The 20,828-nt window shown below is 46.2% G+C and overlaps 1 protein-coding gene across 6 annotated transcripts in view; it reads left to right on the top strand.

The window, feature by feature from the left end:
- Kiaa0319 (KIAA0319 ortholog) overlaps window positions 1–20,640 on the top strand; it is a 53,604-nt gene extending 32,964 nt beyond the window's left edge. For 5 of the 6 annotated variants that reach the window (XM_041632841.1, XM_041632839.1, XM_041632838.1 and 2 more), the window contains 12 exons: window positions 26–254; window positions 2,156–2,279; window positions 3,943–4,075; window positions 5,446–5,594; window positions 6,592–6,743; window positions 8,215–8,353; window positions 9,203–9,362; window positions 10,210–10,352; window positions 12,671–12,793; window positions 14,672–14,762; window positions 15,711–15,802; window positions 18,110–20,640. In XM_041632841.1, coding sequence (XP_041488775.1) covers window positions 26–254; window positions 2,156–2,279; window positions 3,943–4,075; window positions 5,446–5,594; window positions 6,592–6,743; window positions 8,215–8,353; window positions 9,203–9,362; window positions 10,210–10,352; window positions 12,671–12,793; window positions 14,672–14,762; window positions 15,711–15,802; window positions 18,110–18,288 — 1,714 coding nt within the window. In that variant the 3' untranslated portion in view covers window positions 18,289–20,640. The remainder of the gene's footprint in view (window positions 1–25; window positions 255–2,155; window positions 2,280–3,942; window positions 4,076–5,445; window positions 5,595–6,591; window positions 6,744–8,214; window positions 8,354–9,202; window positions 9,363–10,209; window positions 10,353–12,670; window positions 12,794–14,671; window positions 14,763–15,710; window positions 15,803–18,109) is intronic. The other variant, XM_041632842.1, reaches the window with a different exon arrangement.
- The last annotated feature ends 188 nt before the right edge of the window (window positions 20,641–20,828 follow it).

Here is a 20,828-nt window from a genome sequence, read left to right as displayed (position 1 = left end):
TAAGAACTTCCTTTTCTTGTTATAGGTTGACCATCACAGACTCAGATGGCGCTACTAACTCCACCACAGCAACCCTCATCATCCATGATGCTGTGGACTACCCACCTGTTGCTAATGCAGGACCAAATCAGACCATAACTTTGCCCCAAAACACCATCACTCTGAATGGAAGCCAGAGCAGCGACGATCACCAGATTGTCCTCTATGAGTGGTCTCCAGGCCCTGGCGGTGAGAACCAAGAGGTGGTCATGCAGGCAAGTCCTCGATCCTGCCTGCAGACTTTTATCCTATCTATCTATCTATCTATCTATCCGTCCGTCTATCATCTATGTATCATTCATTCACCTATTCTTGGTTTAGGGAGGTTGTTAAATCAGAAAATCTATTTTATAAATTTCTCAAACTATGAAATGTTGGAAGAGCATGTAACCTCACAAATCTCCTCCAGGTTTACACCCCCGACTGTCACATACCTAGGTAAGCACAGAACAGCAACCAAGCAATCAGTCCCGTTGTTTCAACTAGCTCTTGAGGTCAGCTGGGAAAAAAGCTGACTCAGTGTTTGTTAGAGCAATATGTCATTTAGTCTTGGGAGAGACATTAGAAGCAACAAACCTAACTACATTATCTGAAAAGCAGTTGTTATTCTGAGTGCCCCATTTACTGAAACACCATAGCAGATACTGCTGTGTTTACCATTCCAGAAGTGGTGGACTTGGGAGAATGGAGCCTATGAATGAGGCTGACTAAAGTCTCATGCAACAGCCAATTATTCAGCACATCAAACAGTTTGTACCCCGAGGGTTAGCTGGGTTAACATGCGTAAAGTGTCTAATCACATGGCAAGCCACATGTGGTGAACAGCTGCTCATGGTAAAAACATGTTTGCCCATGAACATGAACAAATAACACTCGCTGGTTGTAATGAATTATCTGAAGTGAACTCACTCCCATTCACTACACCGGGGAGGGGCACTAAAGCATAACCCAAGAACAATTCTGTGTTTTTGAAGAAACTGAGGTCACAAGATTCTCGTCTTGGTGTCTTGGAGTTTTCTCACAAGCACTCAGAAATCTCCTTATACCGCCATTCTTGGACCCTGTTCCAACACTGCGGTCCTGAGTTCCAGGTTTTATTAATTTACATTCCTTCAGTGCTGTGAGAGTACACAACAGACTCAAGATTGCATTTTCTTGGGTTCACACCTGCTTTTATCTTTCTCCTTCTACTCTCCCCCTTTCCCCTACCCCCTTTTTGAGACAGGCTCTCACTATGTAGTCCTGGCTGACCTGGAACTTGCTATGTAGACTAGGCTGATTCCAAAATCACAGAGATCTGCCTACCTCTGTCTCCCCTGTACTGGAATTAAAGGCATGCACCTCACAGCCTGCTCCTTCCTTCTTTCTTTTAATTTTTGCATGCACTACCTAGCACCTCACATATCCTAGGCAAGCAAGGAATATCCTTCTTCCTTTTTATGTTTTTAAGGCTGAGCAAGGTCTTGCTAAATTATGCAGATTGGCCTTGAACTTGCTCTGTATCCCTGGCAGGCACTGAATTTGCCACCTTCTTGCTTCAGCTTCCCAAGAGTCTTTGTTTGCTTTCTGTTGCTGGGATAAAGACCATGACTGAAGGTAACACTGGGGCAGAAAAGTTTATTTCACCTTGCAGGTTGCAACCCATTGTCAAGGGAAGTCAGGGCAGAAACTCAAGTCAGGAACCTGGAGGCATGAACTAAAGCAGAGGCCGAGGAGGGGCACTGCTCACTGGCTGGCTCCTTATGGCTTCCTCATACAACCCAGTACCTCCTGCCTAGGGGCAGCACCACTCACAGTAGGCTGGGTTCTCTGAAATCTGTCATTAATCAAGAAAATACTTCCGCAGACTTGCCTACAGGCCAATCTGATAGAGGCATTTTCTACACTGAAGTTCCCTCTTCCCAAATGGCCCTGGCTTGGGTCAAGTTGAAACAAAAAATCTAATTAGGACAGCGCATAGCTGGTGTGTGAGGCCTGCACGGTTGCACCCAGTTTGTTTTCATGTAGGTTCTCTGCGTTAGGTGAAACCATTAGCACCTGCCGTGCCACGCTGCTCTCTCGACTTCTGTACTGATAGTCTTCCTCTTGTTTCCTTCTCACGTTTGCTACTGTGTAGGGAGTGCGGACCCCATACCTCCACTTGTCTGAGATGCAGGAAGGAGAGTACATATTTCAGCTGACGGTGACGGATTCCTCAGGACAGCAATCCACTGCTTCGGTCGCTGTGATTGTCCAGGCTGGTAGGTGAGACACAGATGAGATTTGACCCCAGAGATGAAGGCAGAAATGATAAACTAGACCCTTGAGCTTCAGATGTGTCTAACTAACTGGGCGGTAGTGTCCTGAGATTCCTGAGCTGACAGGAAATCAGCCATGAGAGCTGATGTGGCATGAGAAACTGATTTCCTTTCGAGGTTCTGAATCTTGCCACACGCTCTAAACCGCAGTTCAGGAGACAACATGAGAGTCACTGTCAGCACCACCCGTGGCTCTGATTTATCACGTGGTAACTCCTGTGCCTGTCATACTCAGCTTGGGAAAGTTCCAGGGCGTGTTGGGGAGACTGGCTGACTGTGTGACCTGACACCCAGATGCAGCAGACACTTGGGCATTGACCCAGGCTCCACTCTCTTATTAGTCTCAAAAAACCCAGGACTCTGCTACCTGTAGCTTTCAGGAGAGTCATAGGTAGCCAGCTAGACCTTGTTTTACAACCATCTTGGCTCCAAAACTTCTCTAGCAAAGGCCTGCTGTCTCCACATCCGTCACCTGATAGACTGACAATGGGGACAGTCTCAGCTGAAAGACAACTAATGAATTTTCTAACTAATATGTAAAAGGCGCTCTGAGCCAGACCCTAGGGATATGGAATCAAAGAGGATGAACCTGCCTCTGCCCTTCCAAGGCTGTGGCAAGTACATGTGAAGTGACATGGACTTATTCAGGTGCTTTCCTCAGTCAGGAAGGGTGCCCGTATAAAGAGCACCTACAGAGCACTTGGGCCCATAGATAGCTTTTGCTGGGGTCCCAGTTAACACACCCATGGCAGGTGGTCAGGAGGAGAAGGATGGGGAATGGAGGGCAAGAAGAAAGATGTTTAGAAAAAGGAACCTAGATTCCCAGAAGCCATAGGATGAAAGGGGCCTGGGTACATTGAAGAGCTAAAAATGAAATAAAATGAAATGAAATAAAAATGAAAATAACGGTATGACTGGAGACAAAAGCTTGGGTCTAGGCCTGGAATGAGATATCCATAGAGGAGCAGGGCTCTCATGAGGGCTTTGTAGATGTTTGCCCTTAGGAAATTAGGGAGCCACTATTCATTTTAAGGAGGACAGTGGGGGAAAGAGACTGTATCTCCATGGTAGTGGCTGTGGCTATGTGACTCTTGGCTTGGAAGCAGAAACGGTAGGAGTGATGTTTTACTTCATTTCCTTTCTTCCCACTTTCCACTGAAATATTTTCCTTTTAAAAATATTTATTTTTATGTACATGGGTGTTTGGCTTGTGTGAGTGTCTGTGAAGGCCAGAAGGAGGCGTCAGAACTGGGGTCACAGACTGTTGTGAGCCACCATGTAGGTATGGGGAATTGAAACCAGGTCTTTCCAGCCCACAACTGAGATATTGTCAGCATTTGCTGTTTAGCAGGTACTGTGCTAGACAGCGGAGCTGCAGACAAGAGAGCGCAAGCCTATGCACCCTGATTTTGGCTCCCTTTCCTCCCCTGCATTCTTTCTTCCCTCTTTCCTCCTTTTGCTTTCCCCATAATCCTTTCCTCCCTCTCACCTTTTTTTCTTTCTTCTTCTCTCCTTCCCTTCCTCCTCTTCTTCCTTCTCTTTCTGCCTCCTTCCTGCTTTCCTTCCTCCTTCTCTTCTTTCCTCTCTTGAATGTCTGCAATTCCAGAGAACAACCAGGCTCCAGTGGCGGTGACAGGCCCTGATAAGGAGCTGTTCTTCCCGGTACAGAGTGCCACACTGGATGGGAGCAGGAGCAGCGATGACCACGGCATTGTCTGCTACCACTGGGAGCACATCAGGTAGTGTACCCACCCAGGTCTGAAGCCGTGTCACCGCCGAGTGACAGCATCCCTTCCCTGGAGGACTGTACTAAACAGCAGCTCAGGCTTGTTGAGGAGTCAAGATTTGAGCAAAGAGTAACTAGTCCTTATTGATAAAAGTGGTTCTGCATGCTTGTAATCCTTGCACTTGGGAGGTTGAGGCAGGAAACTCTCGAGTTCAAGGCTAGCCTAAGCGCCATAGCAAGATCCCCCATCTCAAACAGGCAAACAAAAAAAGGAGAGTGTTTTGAGGGAGCTGGACACTGGTGGGCAGTAGAGGGAAGCGGAGCCCAGAACAGGTAGACAGGGCTGGCTTGGTGAACCATGAGCTTCCTGGCAAAAAAAGACGCAGGGAAAGCCACGGGTGGTCTGTCTACACTCAACCAGCCCCAGTGACTGGGTAGAGCAGGTGTGCAGAGTCCGGGGTGAAATTCATATCGTAACATTTCCTGTTTTACCTACTGGATCTCAGTACTCTACATGGCTTCTGGGGAGGGAATTGCATTGTTCCCATTTTGTTTGTTTGCTTGTTCTGAGACAGAGTTTCCTCTGTGGTCCTGGCTGGTCTAGAACTCTCTACGCAGACCAGACTGGCCTTCAACTCACCGAGATCCACTTATCGTCCTCCTCCCAAGTGCTGGGACTGAAGGCATGTGCCACCACGCTGGGCTGCATCATCCCATTTTAAAGTTGAAAAACGCAGGCTTACGGAAATAAGCAAGGGCTAGTAGTTTAGGGTAACTAGACTAAAAGAGGCTGCTTGGAGACACAAAACTGCACCTGTGTGCCAGCCAGTCCTAGGGTCTCAATGACTAGACAGAATTCCTCTCTCCAATGGCAGACCATTTGCCTCCTGCCTTCCTCTTCTACACATGCCCTGGAGCTCGATGAGGGCTTAACCGAGTTTCATTCAAAGAAGAAATAGGAGGTTGAGTATGGTAGTGCATGCCTTTAATCTCAGCACTTAGGAGGATGAAGCAGAAAGCTTGTCATGAGTTCAAGACTAAATGGGCTGCATAGTGAGACTCAATCTAAAAAAAAAAAACAAAGAAAATGAAAAGAAAAAGAAAGGTGTGAGCAATTTCTAAGATTCCATTTTCTAAAGGGAGAATATTTCAGTGGCATCTCAATTAAAAGAGAAAAAGGATGAAAATCCTTTCCCCAGAACCCAGCACATTTGGTTTGAAAAAGGCTTCAGCTTTGACCCTCATGCCAAGCCAGAGAACATGTGTACAGTTACCTCAGACCTCTGTAGAAACGCAGATGGCCACTGCAGCCAGAAGTAGAAGCTTTTGCTAGGGCTCAGATCTCACGCCCCACCTTTTGTCTGCAACAACCCCATTTTACAGGGGTCCCAGTGCCGTGGAGATGGAGAATGTGGACAAAGCCATAGCCACTGTCACTGGGCTTCAGGTGGGTACCTATGACTTCCGTCTAACCGTGAGAGACCAGCAGGGACTGAGCAGCACATCCACACTCACCGTGGCTGTGAAGCAGGGTAAGTGGATCTGGTGACAGGACCTGAACCTGCCTTGCCTTCCAGTCTCCCAGGTCCCCAAGTCAGATGATGATTACCCAGCCCTGTTAGTGTTTGCTCATGAGTTCACAGCTTACTGAGCTCTGTCCGGGGGGGGGGCGCCAACCTTCTCCCTGGCAGCTGAGTTCATTTAAGTCCTCTCTGGCTCCAGGGAGTGTGGAGAGCAGGAAGCCATGAGCCTGCTCCGTGAGTGTAGAGCAAGAAGCCATGGGCCTACATTTTTTACAGGGAAAAGATCTGGTTCAGGCCTGTGGTTTGCTTTCTTCTCTCTTGGAAACCCAAGAGCAGAAAGACGTTCAAGTTATGTACTTTGTTTTTTAAAACAGAAGTTCACAATTTTTTATTGTTTTTATTTATTGTGCCTGTGTATGTATGGAACGGGAGTGTGCTTGCCACAGTGTGAACATGCATGCATGTGTGTTTGTGTGTGTGTGTGTGTGTAGGTCAGAAGACAACTTTCAGCTAGTCAGTTCTCTCTGACTACCATGTGGGTCCATCAGCCTTGATGACAATCACTGTTACCCTCTAAGCCATCTAGTTGGCCCATATACCCCTCCCACCAATTTTTTAAAGACAAGTTTTTGAATTTCTGATCCTCTTGCTTGCTGGGATTACAAGCATGCAGGACCTCGCCTGGTTTATTTGATGACGGACTGGACGGAGGGCTTCAGGCATACTAGGCAAGCACTTTACCACTGTAGATCCCTAGCTGTCTATATTGGTTTTTATTGTAAAATTTTCAGTAAAATTTCTTGCTTTTGTTTGTCTTCCCATTGGACTGAGAGCTGCTCGATGTCTAGCTATATCTTATCTTACAGGTTGGGGCAGAAAATAATGCCTTGGGGTATCTAAAACAACCTTGGCTACAAGATGGAGCGGTTGTGGGTGTTTTATGCCACGCTGTCGGTGGTGTTTTAAGTCAATTTCTTGCCTTTTGTTTTTGTGGTGTCTGACTTAGAAGATAACAGTCCTCCGAGAGCCCAGGCCGGTGGCCGACATGTTCTTACACTTCCCAATAATTCCATTACTTTGGATGGTTCAAGGTCTACTGATGACCGAGGAATTGTGTCCTATCTGTGGATCCGGGACGGCCAGAGTCCAGCTGCTGGCGTGAGTACTTGAGGGTTACTGTCCCCTCAGCCATGTACTGTACAGATTAGTCGGTGTGGTCTGTTGTGACAAAAGGCCGCAGGCAGGGCAACTGAAACCACAGGACCAAGGTGGTGAGTGATCTCTTTCTGCATCTGGGGTAGCCACCCACTTACTATGTCTGTTTGTGGCCATGTGAGAAAGGAGGACAGAGGTGGGAGAACTGTTCTCAGGTTTCTTATTTAAGGACCCCAATCCTCATTCACCCCATAACCTCATTCAAATTTAATTACCTTCTTCTAAATTCTAACTTTAGGTCATATTGCAGATTAGGGCTTGAACACGTGACTTCCCTCTTACCATGTCATCTCCCCAATAAGATTCGGGGACCTCTGGGTTTTAATATTCTGAGGGCTGGAGACATCAGGGTGCCGATAGGTTTAAGCAAAGCTGAAGTCCTCTTCCTGATCTGATTTTGTGTAGGCTAGCACATCATACAGGTGTGTCCCACTCATGGTAACAGGTCTCTTGTGTCCTAGAACAGCTGTGAATCCAGCCAACACATTTGTAGATGACAACATTATGTCACAATATCGAAAGGCTGGGCATCACGAAGTACATGGAAGCCAAGTTTCCTATTTTAGTTTTCTTCCTCCGTGTATCAAGTATGTCAGATGCATGGGGATTTCCACTTCCACTTCACAGTGGCAGTGAGTAAAATATAGAGATGGAACGTGACTTGGCCAAGACCAAAGAGCTCAGTCTTAAACCAAGCCCAGATCTTTAGCTTTTGGAAGCTGTTGGATCACTCTGCCTCTGATTGTACATTTCCCTGCGTCTTCCTTTATTTCATGACTAAGGACTTGATGTCTACAAAAGATTTCTTGTAGATACCAAAAGTGTGGGCACAGGGAAGGGACTGAAAACACCTTGTACATCTGATGGTAGATTAGCTCCTAACTGTAGCTGCAGTATTGCAGTTCAGATTCTTAACTTTTCATTGCTGTTCATTCTGGTCAACAAGGACAGACAAAAGTAGAGCCCAAAAGATTTCTCTCTCATTCTTCGGGACTTGGGCCTGTTGAATGAGTGACCTGTGTGCAAGGCTCTGGGTCACTTGAGAAGGTGGATAGGATATACCATGAGGCGATACGAGGGGACAGCATTATATAACTATGTTAGACGAGGAGACCATAAAACTCCATGCGTTGTCCTGGGACTTTCAAACTAAGCTCTTTTCCTCTGTTAATTAATCATTTGGAAATTCCTGAAAGTTGTTTGTCACATCTTGTTTGGTCCTTGTTCCCACTGGTTATGTTCCACATAAGGAGGAAGTGAAGATTTAAAACCTTACCCCTTTCCCTTCCTCCCTCCCCCAGCCAAATAAGTCATATACGTCTGAAAATAAGAAACTCAGAGCTCTGAGCTCCAGAGAGGCTCAGAGACTGGGTACAAAACTGACAGCTGGCCTGTGCCTCTCCTCACTTCTCAGGATGTCATCGGAGGCTCTGACAACGGGGTGGCTCTGCAGCTCACCAACCTGGTGGAAGGAGTCTACACTTTCCATCTGCTAGTCACGGACAGTCAGGGGGCGTCGGACTCAGACACTGCCACCGTGGAGGTGCTACCAGGTGTGTGCCGAGCTGATGTCACCCTGGTAGGAGTTCCTCAGTATCCAGCTTCTCCTCTCGGCCAGTCTCATCGTAGGAGTTTATATCTGAAAGGAAGATTTTGCTTTCCTGATTTAACATGAAGTGAACACGGTCAGGCTGAGGGAGGGCAGCCTCAGTGAGGTGGGCATGGTGACGCTACATGAACTGGACTAGGTAGCACCACCCATGAGCAGGAAAACAATGTTTCAGGTGCTGGGGAAGGGAGGTGTCAGAGTTTCAATGTAGCCCAAAGCTATAGTTGATTATCTTTTGAGAGAAAAGCTACTAGATAACAAAGTGGAATGAAATTTATAAAATACTCCAGAGTGGCTTCTGTGGTGTTCTCCCTGCCTTTCCTTCCTTCCTTCCTTCCTTCCTCCCTCCCTCCCTCCCTCCCTTTCCTTCCTTTCCTTCTTTCTTCCTCTGTCTCTCTCATTCTTTTTAAGATAGGGTTTTAATGTGGCCCAGGTTGGCCTAGACTTCCTGTGCAGGAAGGATGACATTGAACTTCTGATCCTCTTGCCCCCAGGGCCAAGTGCTGATGTTGTAGGCGCATGCTACCACAATCCATGCCTCTGCTGTTTTAGGATAATCTGAGTCCTAAAGCTAAATATGATAGACAGACAAGAGTTCTTTTAAGTTTATTTGCTTATTTTGACCTTCCTTTTGCTTTGCGGGGCATGGAACCCAGGACCTGTGGGTACTGAGCCAGCATCTGTCTCCTGACCCAACATGCCCAGTCTGGCTTTGAACCTTTCTACAGCCTCTGCTCCTTGCCTTACCAAGGCTGTGGTCTCGTGGTGAAAATCCTATCTTCTCTCTCCTCAGACCCCAAGAAGGACGGCCTGGTGGAGCTGATCCTGCAGGTTGGTGTGGAGCAGCTGACAGAGCAGCAGAAGGAAACCCTTGTGAGGCAGCTGGCTGTGCTTCTGAATGTGCTGGACTCGGACGTGAAGGTGCTCAGGATTCAGGCACACACGGATGTCAGGTATGGAGCTGCATGCCCAGCACGTGGCATTCCGATGCCAGATATGATAACTACTGTCTCAAGCAAGAAGGTAGGCATGCATAGCTGGTATGACAAGAGTTACATTTTATTATGCTGAGGGGCATCATGCAAGGTTTGTGCTGAATTCCTAAGTATAATCCTAAGCCTGTCTCTGAAAGGCTGCTCATTATGTGATATGTCTTAGCTGGAGGTCAGATGCAGCCTCTAACAGGAGTCTCTGATCTGAGGGTCAGGATCCTGGTGGAGACTCTCCAGCCACAGGGCAGGTGGTGTCTCTTCAGGAGTGTAGAACATGTTATTGCAGGCATTATATGATTCATTTTCTGCTAGCTGTATAGTGGTGGTGCACACCTTTATTCCCAGCACTTGGTAGGCAGAGGGCAGGCAGATCTCTGTAAGTTTGAGGCCAGCCTCATCACAGACTAAGTTTCAGGACAGCTAGTGCTTCACAGATAAACCCTGTCTCAAAAAACAAAATGAAAAAGACCCTGTTTCAGAAAACAAGCTGGATGGCTTCTGAGGAATGACCCCCATAGTTGACCCTTGACCTTCACATCTACACCCAAATACAAACAAATTTACACACACACACACACACACACACACACACACACACAGGAATATACATAGATACAATGAATATTAACTGGCAGTTAAAATGAATCCTATAATGCCTGCAACAACATGGATGTACATTAAAACATGCTAAGGGAAAGAACAAGCCACAGAGCTGTACTGCTCCCTTTCTAGGTCAGATGGCTGAGGTGGCACATCTTGCTAGCCACTGTCTCATCATGTGACCGTCCTCTTGTTGTCTTTTCTACAGCACCGTGATTGTATTTTATGTACAGAGCGGGCCACCTTTCAAGGTTCTCAGAGCTGCTGACGTGGCCCGGAATCTGCACAGGCGGCTTTCAAAGGAAAAGGCAGCCTTCCTACTTTTCAAGGTCTTGAGGGTAGACACAGCAGGTATGTCTCCCATGGAAATATTCTAATAAAATAAACCAGATCTGCCAATTACAGGAGTTTTATTGGCGCAACATGGACACTGTTGTGGCTGAATGTAAAATGTTCCCCATAGTGTCTCTGAACACTGTTTGGAATATTATGGAACTCTTAGGAGGTGGAGCTTTACTGAAGGAGGTGAACCCCTGGGGTTGGTCTTGGGGTTTTCTAGCCACTCACCCCATCCCCCTATCTACTATTCCTGCTTCCTGACTGTAGAAGACTGTGACCAGCTAGCTGCCTTTCCTTATCATGACTGCATCTTCTCTGCCATGATGAACTGTATTCCTCTGAATTATGAGCCCTTCCCTTTTAAATTCAGGAATTTGGCCACAGAAACAGATATTTTCCCTTCAAGGCCCCCACTCCAGGGACTCTACATTTATTTCTCCAGTAGGTTTTCTGTGACACATTTGCCACTACTCTTGTCTTGGACAGAAACCGGAGAACAGCAGTGTCATATGTCATTATTTCAAAAATCTCTCCTGCCAGTTTAAGATAGCGTATACATGTCTTCCTGTGGTGACTGTATGTCCTAGTTCTGCTTGTTCCTGTAAGATACCAAACTGATTTATAGTTCCATGGTCCCTGTCCTCATCTTATGAGTAAATGTTAATGGAGCAGTCATCTCAATGAGTTACCCCATTGAGATGTTTGCCCCAGGATAATTTGTTTCAGAGATGCACTAGCCTACCATTGACTCTCTTATTTGTAACATGCGCAACTTGATAACTTGATTTTTTTGAAGTAGAATCTTTTGTTTTTCTAAGAGCCCAAAGTAGTGATTTATTTATTAGAAAATTTGAACTATCCCAAAATGGACAAAGAAGAAAACAATCCTCTAGTTTGTAGAGTTTCGACTTCCCATCACCCAAATATAACTTTTGTTACTATTCTGAGGTATTCCTTCTAAGTTGCTCCATCTTTAGGAAATAAAATACAACCAAGATGATTTGATTTTTCAGTATGCTTGTGTGTGTGAGTGTGTATCTGTATGTTGCTGGGCACTCAATCTAGTGTCTTACACATGTTAGGCAAAGTGCTCTAGCGCTGAGCTACATCAAGGTATTCTCATGTGTCTTTAAACTTTAAGTCATACCATTATTATTTCCCCAAATCCTTTAGAATTTCATTTCCATGAGACATTCGTGGCTCCCTGGTTTTCCTCCCTGGGTGTGTTCTGTAATCACACAACTACTCTTCTACCCGTGAGCTGTCGAGATGATTTTTTTTTTTTTTTTTTTTTTGGTTTTTCGAGACAGGGTTTCTCTGTGGTTTTGGAGCCTGTCCTGGAACTAGCTCTTGTAGACCAGGCTGGTCTCGAACTCCCAGAGATCCGCCTGCCTCTGCCTCCCGAGTGCTGGGATTAAAGGCCTGCACCACCACCGCCCGGCTCGAGATGATTTAAATAGTGTTACGATGAGACAAACCACTGTGCAGTCCCGATTGCTTCCATTGCACACGTTCTCAGAGGCTATTGTTTTGGTTAAGGTTCTCTCTATGGTAGGAATTGGCTTTTCCCTCAATTTGCTTCCTGTTGAGCCATGAGATGGTGAGAGTTTATGCTACTGTTGTGGAGGTAATGGTGAGGGTTGAGACAGGGTCTCACCATGGTGTCCTGTTTGGCCTCGTGATTGCTGTGTAGACGAGGCTGGCTTCACACCTGTTGCAGTCTTCCTACTTCAGCCTCCTGAGTCCTAGGATTTTAGATGTGTGCTATCATGCTGGGCTCATAAGAGATTTTAGGTTTTGCTTGTTTTTTTTTTTCTCAAGACAGGCCTTCTCTGTGTAGCTCTGGCCATGCTGGAACTAATTTTGTAGACCAGGTATCTTAGTTAGTGTTTCTACTGCTTTGAAGAGACATTATGACCATGGCAACTCATATAAAGACAAACATTTAACTGAGGTGTAAAGTTCTAATATCTTGACTCACAGGCAACAGGAAGTGGTCTGAGACACTGGACTTGGCTTGAGCATATATGAGATCTCAAAGTCCGCCTCCACAGTAGCATACTTCCTCTAAGACCACACCTACTCCAACAAGGTCACACCTCCTAGTAGTGGTTTGTTTCTTTCAAACCACCATAGCAGGCTAATCTCACCCTCAGAGATCTACCTATCTCTGCCTCCTGAGAATGGAGATTAAAGGCATGAACCACCATGTTCAACTTCTTAAGAAATTTTTTTAATTCACCCATTTGTTCTGGGCTTCCACTATGGAAGTGGAACACTGGAGACCTCCTTTTGCCCATGTAACCTCATTTCTGCACCCCTTTTCACAGGATGCCTTCTCAAATGTTCAGGTCACGGTCACTGTGACCCCATCACAAAACGTTGCATTTGCTCCCAGCTGTGGATGGAGAACCTCATACAGCATTATATGTGGGATGGCGAGAGCAACTGTGGTAAGTGTAGTGTGTGTGTGTGTGTGTGTGTGTGTGTGTGTGTGTATGTAAAATGATGGCTTCTGGTGTGGTTCTTGAAGACACTCAATCTTTTCCTGGCTTAGCTTCTAGAGAATCATCCAATCCCATTCTTACCTGAAGTCAAGTGAACCAGTTCACTTGATTGCACAGAGAGAGAGATTTGGCAAGGCCATTCTGCTCTCCATGATGGGCAGTGCTAAGAAACAACTGCGTTGAGACTTTTCTCCCGAATGTGTCTGCTGTGGCTTAGGATGTTGGGACCTTATGATAGCACACCCCATACTTGGATAATGCAAAATGGGAAATGTGGCCCACACTGCTAGGAGTCAGCCCAGGCAGGTACCGGTCACAAGAATCACAGTCTTGCGCCACAGCCCAGGCTGGTGTCTGTCAGTCTCTTTGGAGAGAAAACCACATGCAAACACATACATACACACATTTACACACACACTCACGTATTTATAGTATATATAATATATAATGAATAAATATACAACTCCAAAACAAGACATATAAGACATATATATGTATACACACACACACACACACACACACACACACACATTCATATAGCCTGATCTTACTCTGAATTCTCTACACAGCAGATCACCTTGAAGATTCTTGACCTTGAATTCTCTATACAGACCTTGAATTCTCTACACAGCAGAAGATGATCTTTCTGCTTCCACCTTCTGAGTCTTAGGATTACATATCCGAGTCACCATACTCAGCTAAAAAGCTACATTTTAATGGCAGTTTACTCTTAAGAATGAATTTGCTAGCCTGAGGACCCAGGTGGACATAAATGGCAGAAAAATGTTAAGTGCTGCCTGCCAAGCTGTGTTCTTGAACTCCCCACAAACATCAGAGTTGAGCCAGCTTCAAACTGCTATGCTACGGAGATGATATGATATTTATTCAGGTCAAGCACGAGTCTGTCTCATTGGTGGTTTTGTTTTTTTCATTTTTTCTTTTTCAGACATGGTCTCTCTATATTGTTCTTGCTGTCCTGGAACTCTTTATGTTAGCCAAGCTGGCCTCAAACTGATGTAGATCTGCCTGTCTCTTGCTTTCCAAATGCTGGGATTAAAAGCATGTGCCACTGTCTTGGGCACACATTGGCATTTTTGCCCCTAAGTTATTACTTCAAAGCTTAGGATGTAGAAGGAATGAGGAGTAGTTTCCAGATTTACCTCTGGCGCTGATATCTTCATGTCACAGGCAGACATAGAGACCCTTGACTTGCTCTATGAAGACCATGGCATGGGTCTGGGGATCCAGCTTAGTAGGTAGACTGCTTGCCTAGCACACACAGAACTCTGTCTCCAGCACCACATAAAACCAGGTGTTGAGTGTATATCCATAATCCCAGCACTGGGGATTAGAGGAGGAAGGTCAGAAGTTCAAGACCATCCTTGGCTATGTAGTGAGTTCAAGACCAGCTTAGTTTATGTGAGAACTTGTCTCAAAAAGAAGATGGAGGAGGAGGAAAAAAAAATATCATATAGACTTTTTTGGGGGAAGGTTATGATTCTTGGGATCTAGAATGAACATTCTAATAATTCATATTCTTATATATAAGATACATAGTTGCTTCACTGACTCATTTCAGTTACTTTGGATTTCCTGCTCTCAAGTTAGCCTGAACTGTGTGCCTGAGGTCCCTGAGTTCTGTCCCTCCACCAAGTAGACAAAGCCAATTAGTCTGTTGCCCTGGCTAGGCTCTGTTGCGTGCCCCACATAGTGGTCCCAGCACCACAGCTGGCTTCTGCCCAGACAGACTCACCGTGAGGCGTCAGAACAGAGCTGGTGAGCAAACAGTGTATCATTGTGCACTCCGGCCTTCTTGTTCTGCAGAGTGGAGTGTGTTCTACGTGGCAGCACTGGCACTGACCCTGACAGCGGTAACGGGAGCTGTGGCTTGGCTGTGCATCTGCTGCTGCAGGAGGTACCTAATGTGCTTGCTCACTGGGAGAGAAGGAGACCCTTAGCTGGTGTGATGGACGGCTTTGGGCTTGTGTACCTGCATGTGTCTCACTGTTTAAAGGACTACCTGACAGCCAGGATGAAAACATACCGGACTTCATGGGCCCGACATGATGCACTTTATACTCTAGGGCATCTGCATCTAAGTAAATGATCAATACTGGAGACATCTACTGAGCATTTACTGTTTTGATTCAGTGATGGCTCTAACTGTCTTGTTGTATTTGGCCCTCCCAGCAACCACAAGAGATAGGGATTCTTCTGGAGGTGAGGGCATGGGACACAGAAGTCTTAAATAATATTCTCAAAGTCCCCAGCTAGCAAGCATTAAAGTGAGAGGAAGAAGCCCTTGCTTTTGGTGACATGATCAGACCAAGCTGACAGATTGCCTTAGTGTTGTGACTTGTCTGTTTTGAGACAGTGTCTCACCATTATTGCTCTTTCTGGGAATGGCTATGTAGACCAGGCAGGCTTCACGGAGATCTGTCTGCCTCTGCTTCCTGAGTTTAGTGTATTTTAATGAGTGCTTTTGAGTCATGTTTTCCAGCTTAGCATGAGACACTAATGATCAGCCCTGTTTTTATGTCTTGTGGGAAAAAGACAAGTTATTTCTGAGGTCATTGTGGGGCTTTGCTGTCTTATCACTTCTTCCAGGTGCTCCTCCCTCCTGTTGCTGGTTTCAGTCCTGTGTCTCTGAATATTCTTGGTTAGCACTGATTTGGGGGAAACTTACTTACCCACATCTTTCTGAGTGAGGTATTACTCATAGGGGAAAGCAGCCGTGGCTGTATACAGGTGTTGAGCATTGCTTGAAGGGGCCCCAGCGCCAGAGCTGCAGGTGAACCCTTTAGTTAGGTGGGCAAAAATCCCATGCTGAGTGTTTGAGCTGAGTATTTCGTTGTTTCTTTAGACGGAAAAGGACTAAGATAAGGAAGAAAACAAAGTATACCATCCTGGACAACATGGATGAACAGGAAAGAATGGAACTGAGGCCCAAATACGGTAAGGCTATTTCCTGATACCTTGGAACACCTTATGTAGGCATTGGCCAGAACATTACATTGGGTGAAACGGAGACTAAGGTGGAATCAACCAACCATTTAATTAGTCTGGAAGAGCAAGCCTGGGAATCTGCAAGCAAAGACAAACACCTTCAACCCCGTGTGCCGGCAGGTGCCTGAGAGCAGCTGATGGTATGGTAATAGAAATGTAACAACAAATCAAGTACTCGGAGACGTTAATGGGTGAGGGATTGCAAGAGCTTACTGAAGGTTGAACCTCTGCCAAGTGACCCCAGGACCAAGACTTCTCTTCCCTCGAGGTGTCCCCAGTGCCTGGGTCTTCTCTGCTCTGGGTTAGAGGGGGATGGGGCACACAACCCACCCCTGGCGTATTTCTGTTAGCTGCTTCCTTTACATCCACTCAGTCCGCTGAGGTGTTTACAGAAAGTTGTCTTCTCAAAGTGTGTTGACCCTTATGCTCAGGACACCTCCACCCACTTCAGTTAACCTTTGGATGCTCACGTATTAACCACCACTGAATGTGCTTTCTCTGCCCCTCTGAGGCTGCTCAGTGCTGATTCTGGGTTTGTAGGTAACTTAACTCTGTTTCTTTTCTTTTTGTGTTTTTATTGTTGTTTGTTTTTGTTTGTTTGTTTGCTTGGTTGGTTGTTTTTTTGAGACAGGGTTTCTCTGTGTAACAGTCCTAGCTATCTGGGAACTCACTCTGTAGAACAGACTGGCCTCAAAGTCACCAAGCTCTACCTGCCTCTACCTCTCTAGTGCTGGGATTAAAGCGTGCCTGGCCGGTAACTTAATTCTTATAGAGAGGTGTGATCACTTTCAAAGTTGTGAGGCTCAACATGTTGTCAACAGGGATGATGTTTATCTGATCCCAGCCTGAGGAAGAAGCCTTGTCATGAAGAACAAGGACAACATCTTGGGAGGTGGGGAGTGTGTGGAATGACTGTGTGTGCGGAGTACCATTAAGTTGTTATAACCAAATACCTGGCAAGCAGCAGCTTAAGAGAGGAAGTGACTTTAGCAGCAGGTCATTCTTCAGCGACAGGGCACTAAGGGGATGATCAGAGGATGAGATGACAAAGAAGGCAGGAGATTTGCACAAGCTTTGTCTTATGCCAACAAAGTTTGCTAAGAAATATAATATAGTATCTTACATTTTTCCTGGAAGGAAAATGTGACGGTGTCAGCCCAAACTATCCTACAAAGGGCCAAAGTCGGCAGGAAGCTAATCAAACAATGTTGCATGAAGGGGACATAGGTGTCTCAAGTGCATCACAGACCGAGCATACAGTGGCCTTGGGACTAACAACCAGAGCCTTAGTGTAGGGAGAGTCCAGTTCTCAGAATGAAGCCATGACTTCCTCAAGGCCCTGGTCTCAGGCCATTATAGGCTCTGCCAAGCAAGTTTCAGACAAGGAATCACAGTCCTTCTCCATACACTGGGGCCTCGGGGAAAGCCTTGGGTTGGCCTGGCCCCCAGCTAGGAAGGGCTCATCTTTGTTCATTGAGCATACAGTCCATTTTGATGGAAAAGACCTGACTGTAGGAGCAAGGGTTGGCTATAGCAATGGGAGCCTAGGGCTCCTCACTCACATCTGTGTGGGTCTAGGGATGCCAGCCCTGAGCTGGTTTTTCCTTCTTCACTTTCATTCATCCCAAGACCACAGAGCATATGATGGTGCAGCCCATGTTCAGGACAGATCATCCCCAGCTGACCCTGTCTGTGATGGTGCAGCCCATGTTCAGGGCAGATCATCCCCAGCCAATTGACTCTGTCTGTGATGGTGCAGCCCACGTTCAGGGCAGATCATCCCCAGCCAATTGACTCTGTCTGGAAGAGTTCTCACAGTCACACACAGAGGTATACCTCACTAAGTAGTAAACACTGTCTTAAGCAGTGTTTACTTGACAATAAAACATCACTGTGATAGGGCCTTTTCCCCTCAGAGGTTGAGGTACTTGGGGTTGGTTATCTCACCAACCGTCTCGATTCCTGCCTACATTCTGACAAACCCTTCCTCTTCACAGAAGCGGTTTCTTTCAGTCTTACCACAAACCAGTGGCTGAGAGCTTGGTTGCCAATAGATGCGGAGAGGTTAGGTACCTTGTCCAGGGTCATGAAGCTGGTGTAAAAGCTGGAGCTCAAGTTCAAGGGTAACAGCCAAAGCTTCTGGTATGATAACCCACCTGCCATGTAGGTAACAAGCCACAGTCCTCCCAGGAACACAGCCTAAAGGACAGTGAGGGGACGTGGTCCTGTCTTCATGCTCTTCCTGCTTCTCCCCAGGTATCAAGCACCGGAGCACCGAGCACAACTCTAGCCTGATGGTATCAGAGTCTGAGTTCGAAAGCGACCAGGACACACTGTTCAGCCGAGAGAGGATGGAGAGAGGGATCCCGAAGGGTTCCCTGAATGGTTCCGCCAGAAATGGAGCTTCCTTCGGTTACTGTGCAAAGGACAGATAATGGGCCGTGTGTGGAGGGACCTCTTGGGCCTGTGACTCGGTACCAGACAGTGGGAGCTGAAACACAAAACTGACTCCTGCTTGGCACAGCACTTTATCAGCCCTTCCCAGGGGCCTTGTTCTGTGCTCTACATGTTTATTAAAAGACCCGGGTTCTTAGACGTTTCAAGACAAAACAAAACATTGCTTTTTCAACTGAGGCTCAGTAATAGAGAAGGAGGCACATAAAACTTCGGCGGAGCGTACTGAAAAGAGTTTTGTGTCTCTGTGCTGGACACTTATTATATTTATTGCCCACAGTGAAATAAGGCTAGCACTTGTTTCTATTTATAGCCGCTTAGGAAAAACAAGGGGGGTTGATTTCTCTGCAGAAGCTGTGACAGGAAACCTTCCAGGAGTGGCCTCTCAGAGGACCTGCTGGATCAGCTTGCTGTTCATCTAGAAGGCAGCAGCCATCGGCATGCAGCAGGCTGCCTGTGTTGACCATGGTGGTCGGTCAGGAGTTAAGGAAGAATCAGCATCTAAGGCCAGGAGGCACTGAGGTAGGGAGGGGCTAAGGACTTGCAGGTTGAATGTTGAAGGTAGCCTTTACTATTCTTTTCTTCCTGTCTTTCTCATTTCTTCTCGTTCTTTAAGAAAAAGAGGCCACGGTGGGGCTTTTTTCAGCTCTGGTGGACATTAAACTGACTGCTTGTTCCCCTGACTTTTATTGAGTATGCACCTTAGCACTGCCGTAGAAAAGGGAAGGATCCAGTGACCGCGGACATATTCCAAAACTCTGAAACATGTTCTTAATGAGGGGAGTGTGGTCACCATGCTCCTACAAAGACTTCCCATAGAAGTAACTGGATAGAAAGTTCACTACTTATGCTTAAAAATGTATGTAAGGCGCTAGAGAAATGGCTATATTTAAGATCACTCGCTGCTCTGGCAGAGGACCGTGGTTCAGTCCCTAGTACTCACATGATGGCATACAACTGTCCATAACTCCAGTTTTGGGGGGCAGGGGATTCAGTGCCCTCTTCTGGTCTCCACTAGCAACAGCAATGTACAGAGTTTATGCATGTAGGCAAAATACTCATGCACATAAAATAAAATCCTAAAGACATACTTCAAATTTAAAGAACTAAATCTTGTTTTAGTTCTTTACACAAAGAGGAATGGAAGCACATCCTCCCACAAAGCGGCACCCGAGCAATGAACTGCAGCTAGCTGAGATGTTGACAGACTTGTGCAGTTGTCCAGCTGCCCAGAGCCCTAGGGCTGGGAGCCTTGGCAATGGCCTAGGCATTCAAAGAGTAGGAGAGCCCACTACTGTAGTCCCAGCACCTGGGAAAGGAGAGCAAGGAGGAGCAGGAGTTCAATGCTAGCCTTGGCTACGCAGTCAGTTTGATGATAGCCTGAACTACACGAGACCCTATGTTAAAAAACGAAGAAAAAAAGTAGGAGAATTAGGACCACAACTTAAATTTTAGTAGTTGTTTGTTTCTGGAATTTTCTATTTCTGAGCTAGAGGTAACAGAAAGCTCAAAACAAAACAAAACCCATGAACAAGAGTGCATTGTATCATACTTTACTGGGAAAATGGTCAAATTAAAATGTGTAGGAATGTACTTTTATTTTAAAAGTAATTTCTCGGTTTATGCCTATACACCCTAGTTCAGTATTATCTATGTTGTTAGAGGAAAAGTGATTTTTTTAAACGCTAGTATTTAGTTTTATGAACAGAATCTTCCCAATCCTCAGACCAGTGTGATGCTACCTTTTGTAGGGAACTGGACATTTCTGGCATAGAGAATGTGGTCCACTTGGACCAACAGAGCACAACTGTGAATACCCACGGCTTCATGTATGCACACATATGCATAATGTATGCATTGCTCATAATTAATCGACCTTTAGGATTCATCTCGAAAGGGGACATGCCTATGTCATAGACGCTCACTGAAGGTCCATGGAGCATAAGTGCTTCTTCCAGGGTCACAGTCAGCAGTGAATCTGGGAGTGCCAAGACCTGCTGTGCAGTGCATGAATAAGTCCAGCCTTCAATGCTGGTGGGGGGTGGGGTGGGGGCAGATCCTGGTGAGCCTTCCAACCCCTGGAAGTTCTGCTGCTGGGGCAAAGAGGAAACCTTGGAGTGTGTCTGAGAGCGGAAGAGAAAGTGGGAATTCATGGACCTCGTCTCCCCACTGGAACAAACTGAGCTAGCCTTCCCTCTAGGTTTGTGGCCTGTATGTGTGCCAGTTCTGTCCTTGGCTATCTCCGCCTGGCCTCGCTGCTCCACCCATCACAAAACAACCTTGAGTCTATGGCAAAGCAGAAATAAACATCACACTGACTACTGGAAAATGGATTCCATCTTGTGACCCACTTGTTTCCTGGGGGAACAAAAGAGGGAGTAGCTTGGTCACTCAGCGTTCATTTTGTGCTGTTTATAACTACAGATCTTGGGACCTGAAGGTTCTAAGCCCTGTTAGTAAACAGAAGAGCAAGTCTCTAGTGCAGTGGTCTCAAAATGCTGCCGCCCTTTATACAGCTCCT

Source organism: Microtus oregoni, unplaced genomic scaffold (assembly GCF_018167655.1).
Source record: "Microtus oregoni isolate MIOR12 unplaced genomic scaffold, Mior012 000042F_ref0000377, whole genome shotgun sequence".
NCBI lineage: Eukaryota > Metazoa > Chordata > Mammalia > Rodentia > Cricetidae > Microtus > Microtus oregoni.
The sequence above is the reverse complement of the archived record's forward strand: the minus strand, read 5'-3'. Positions and strand labels throughout refer to the sequence as shown.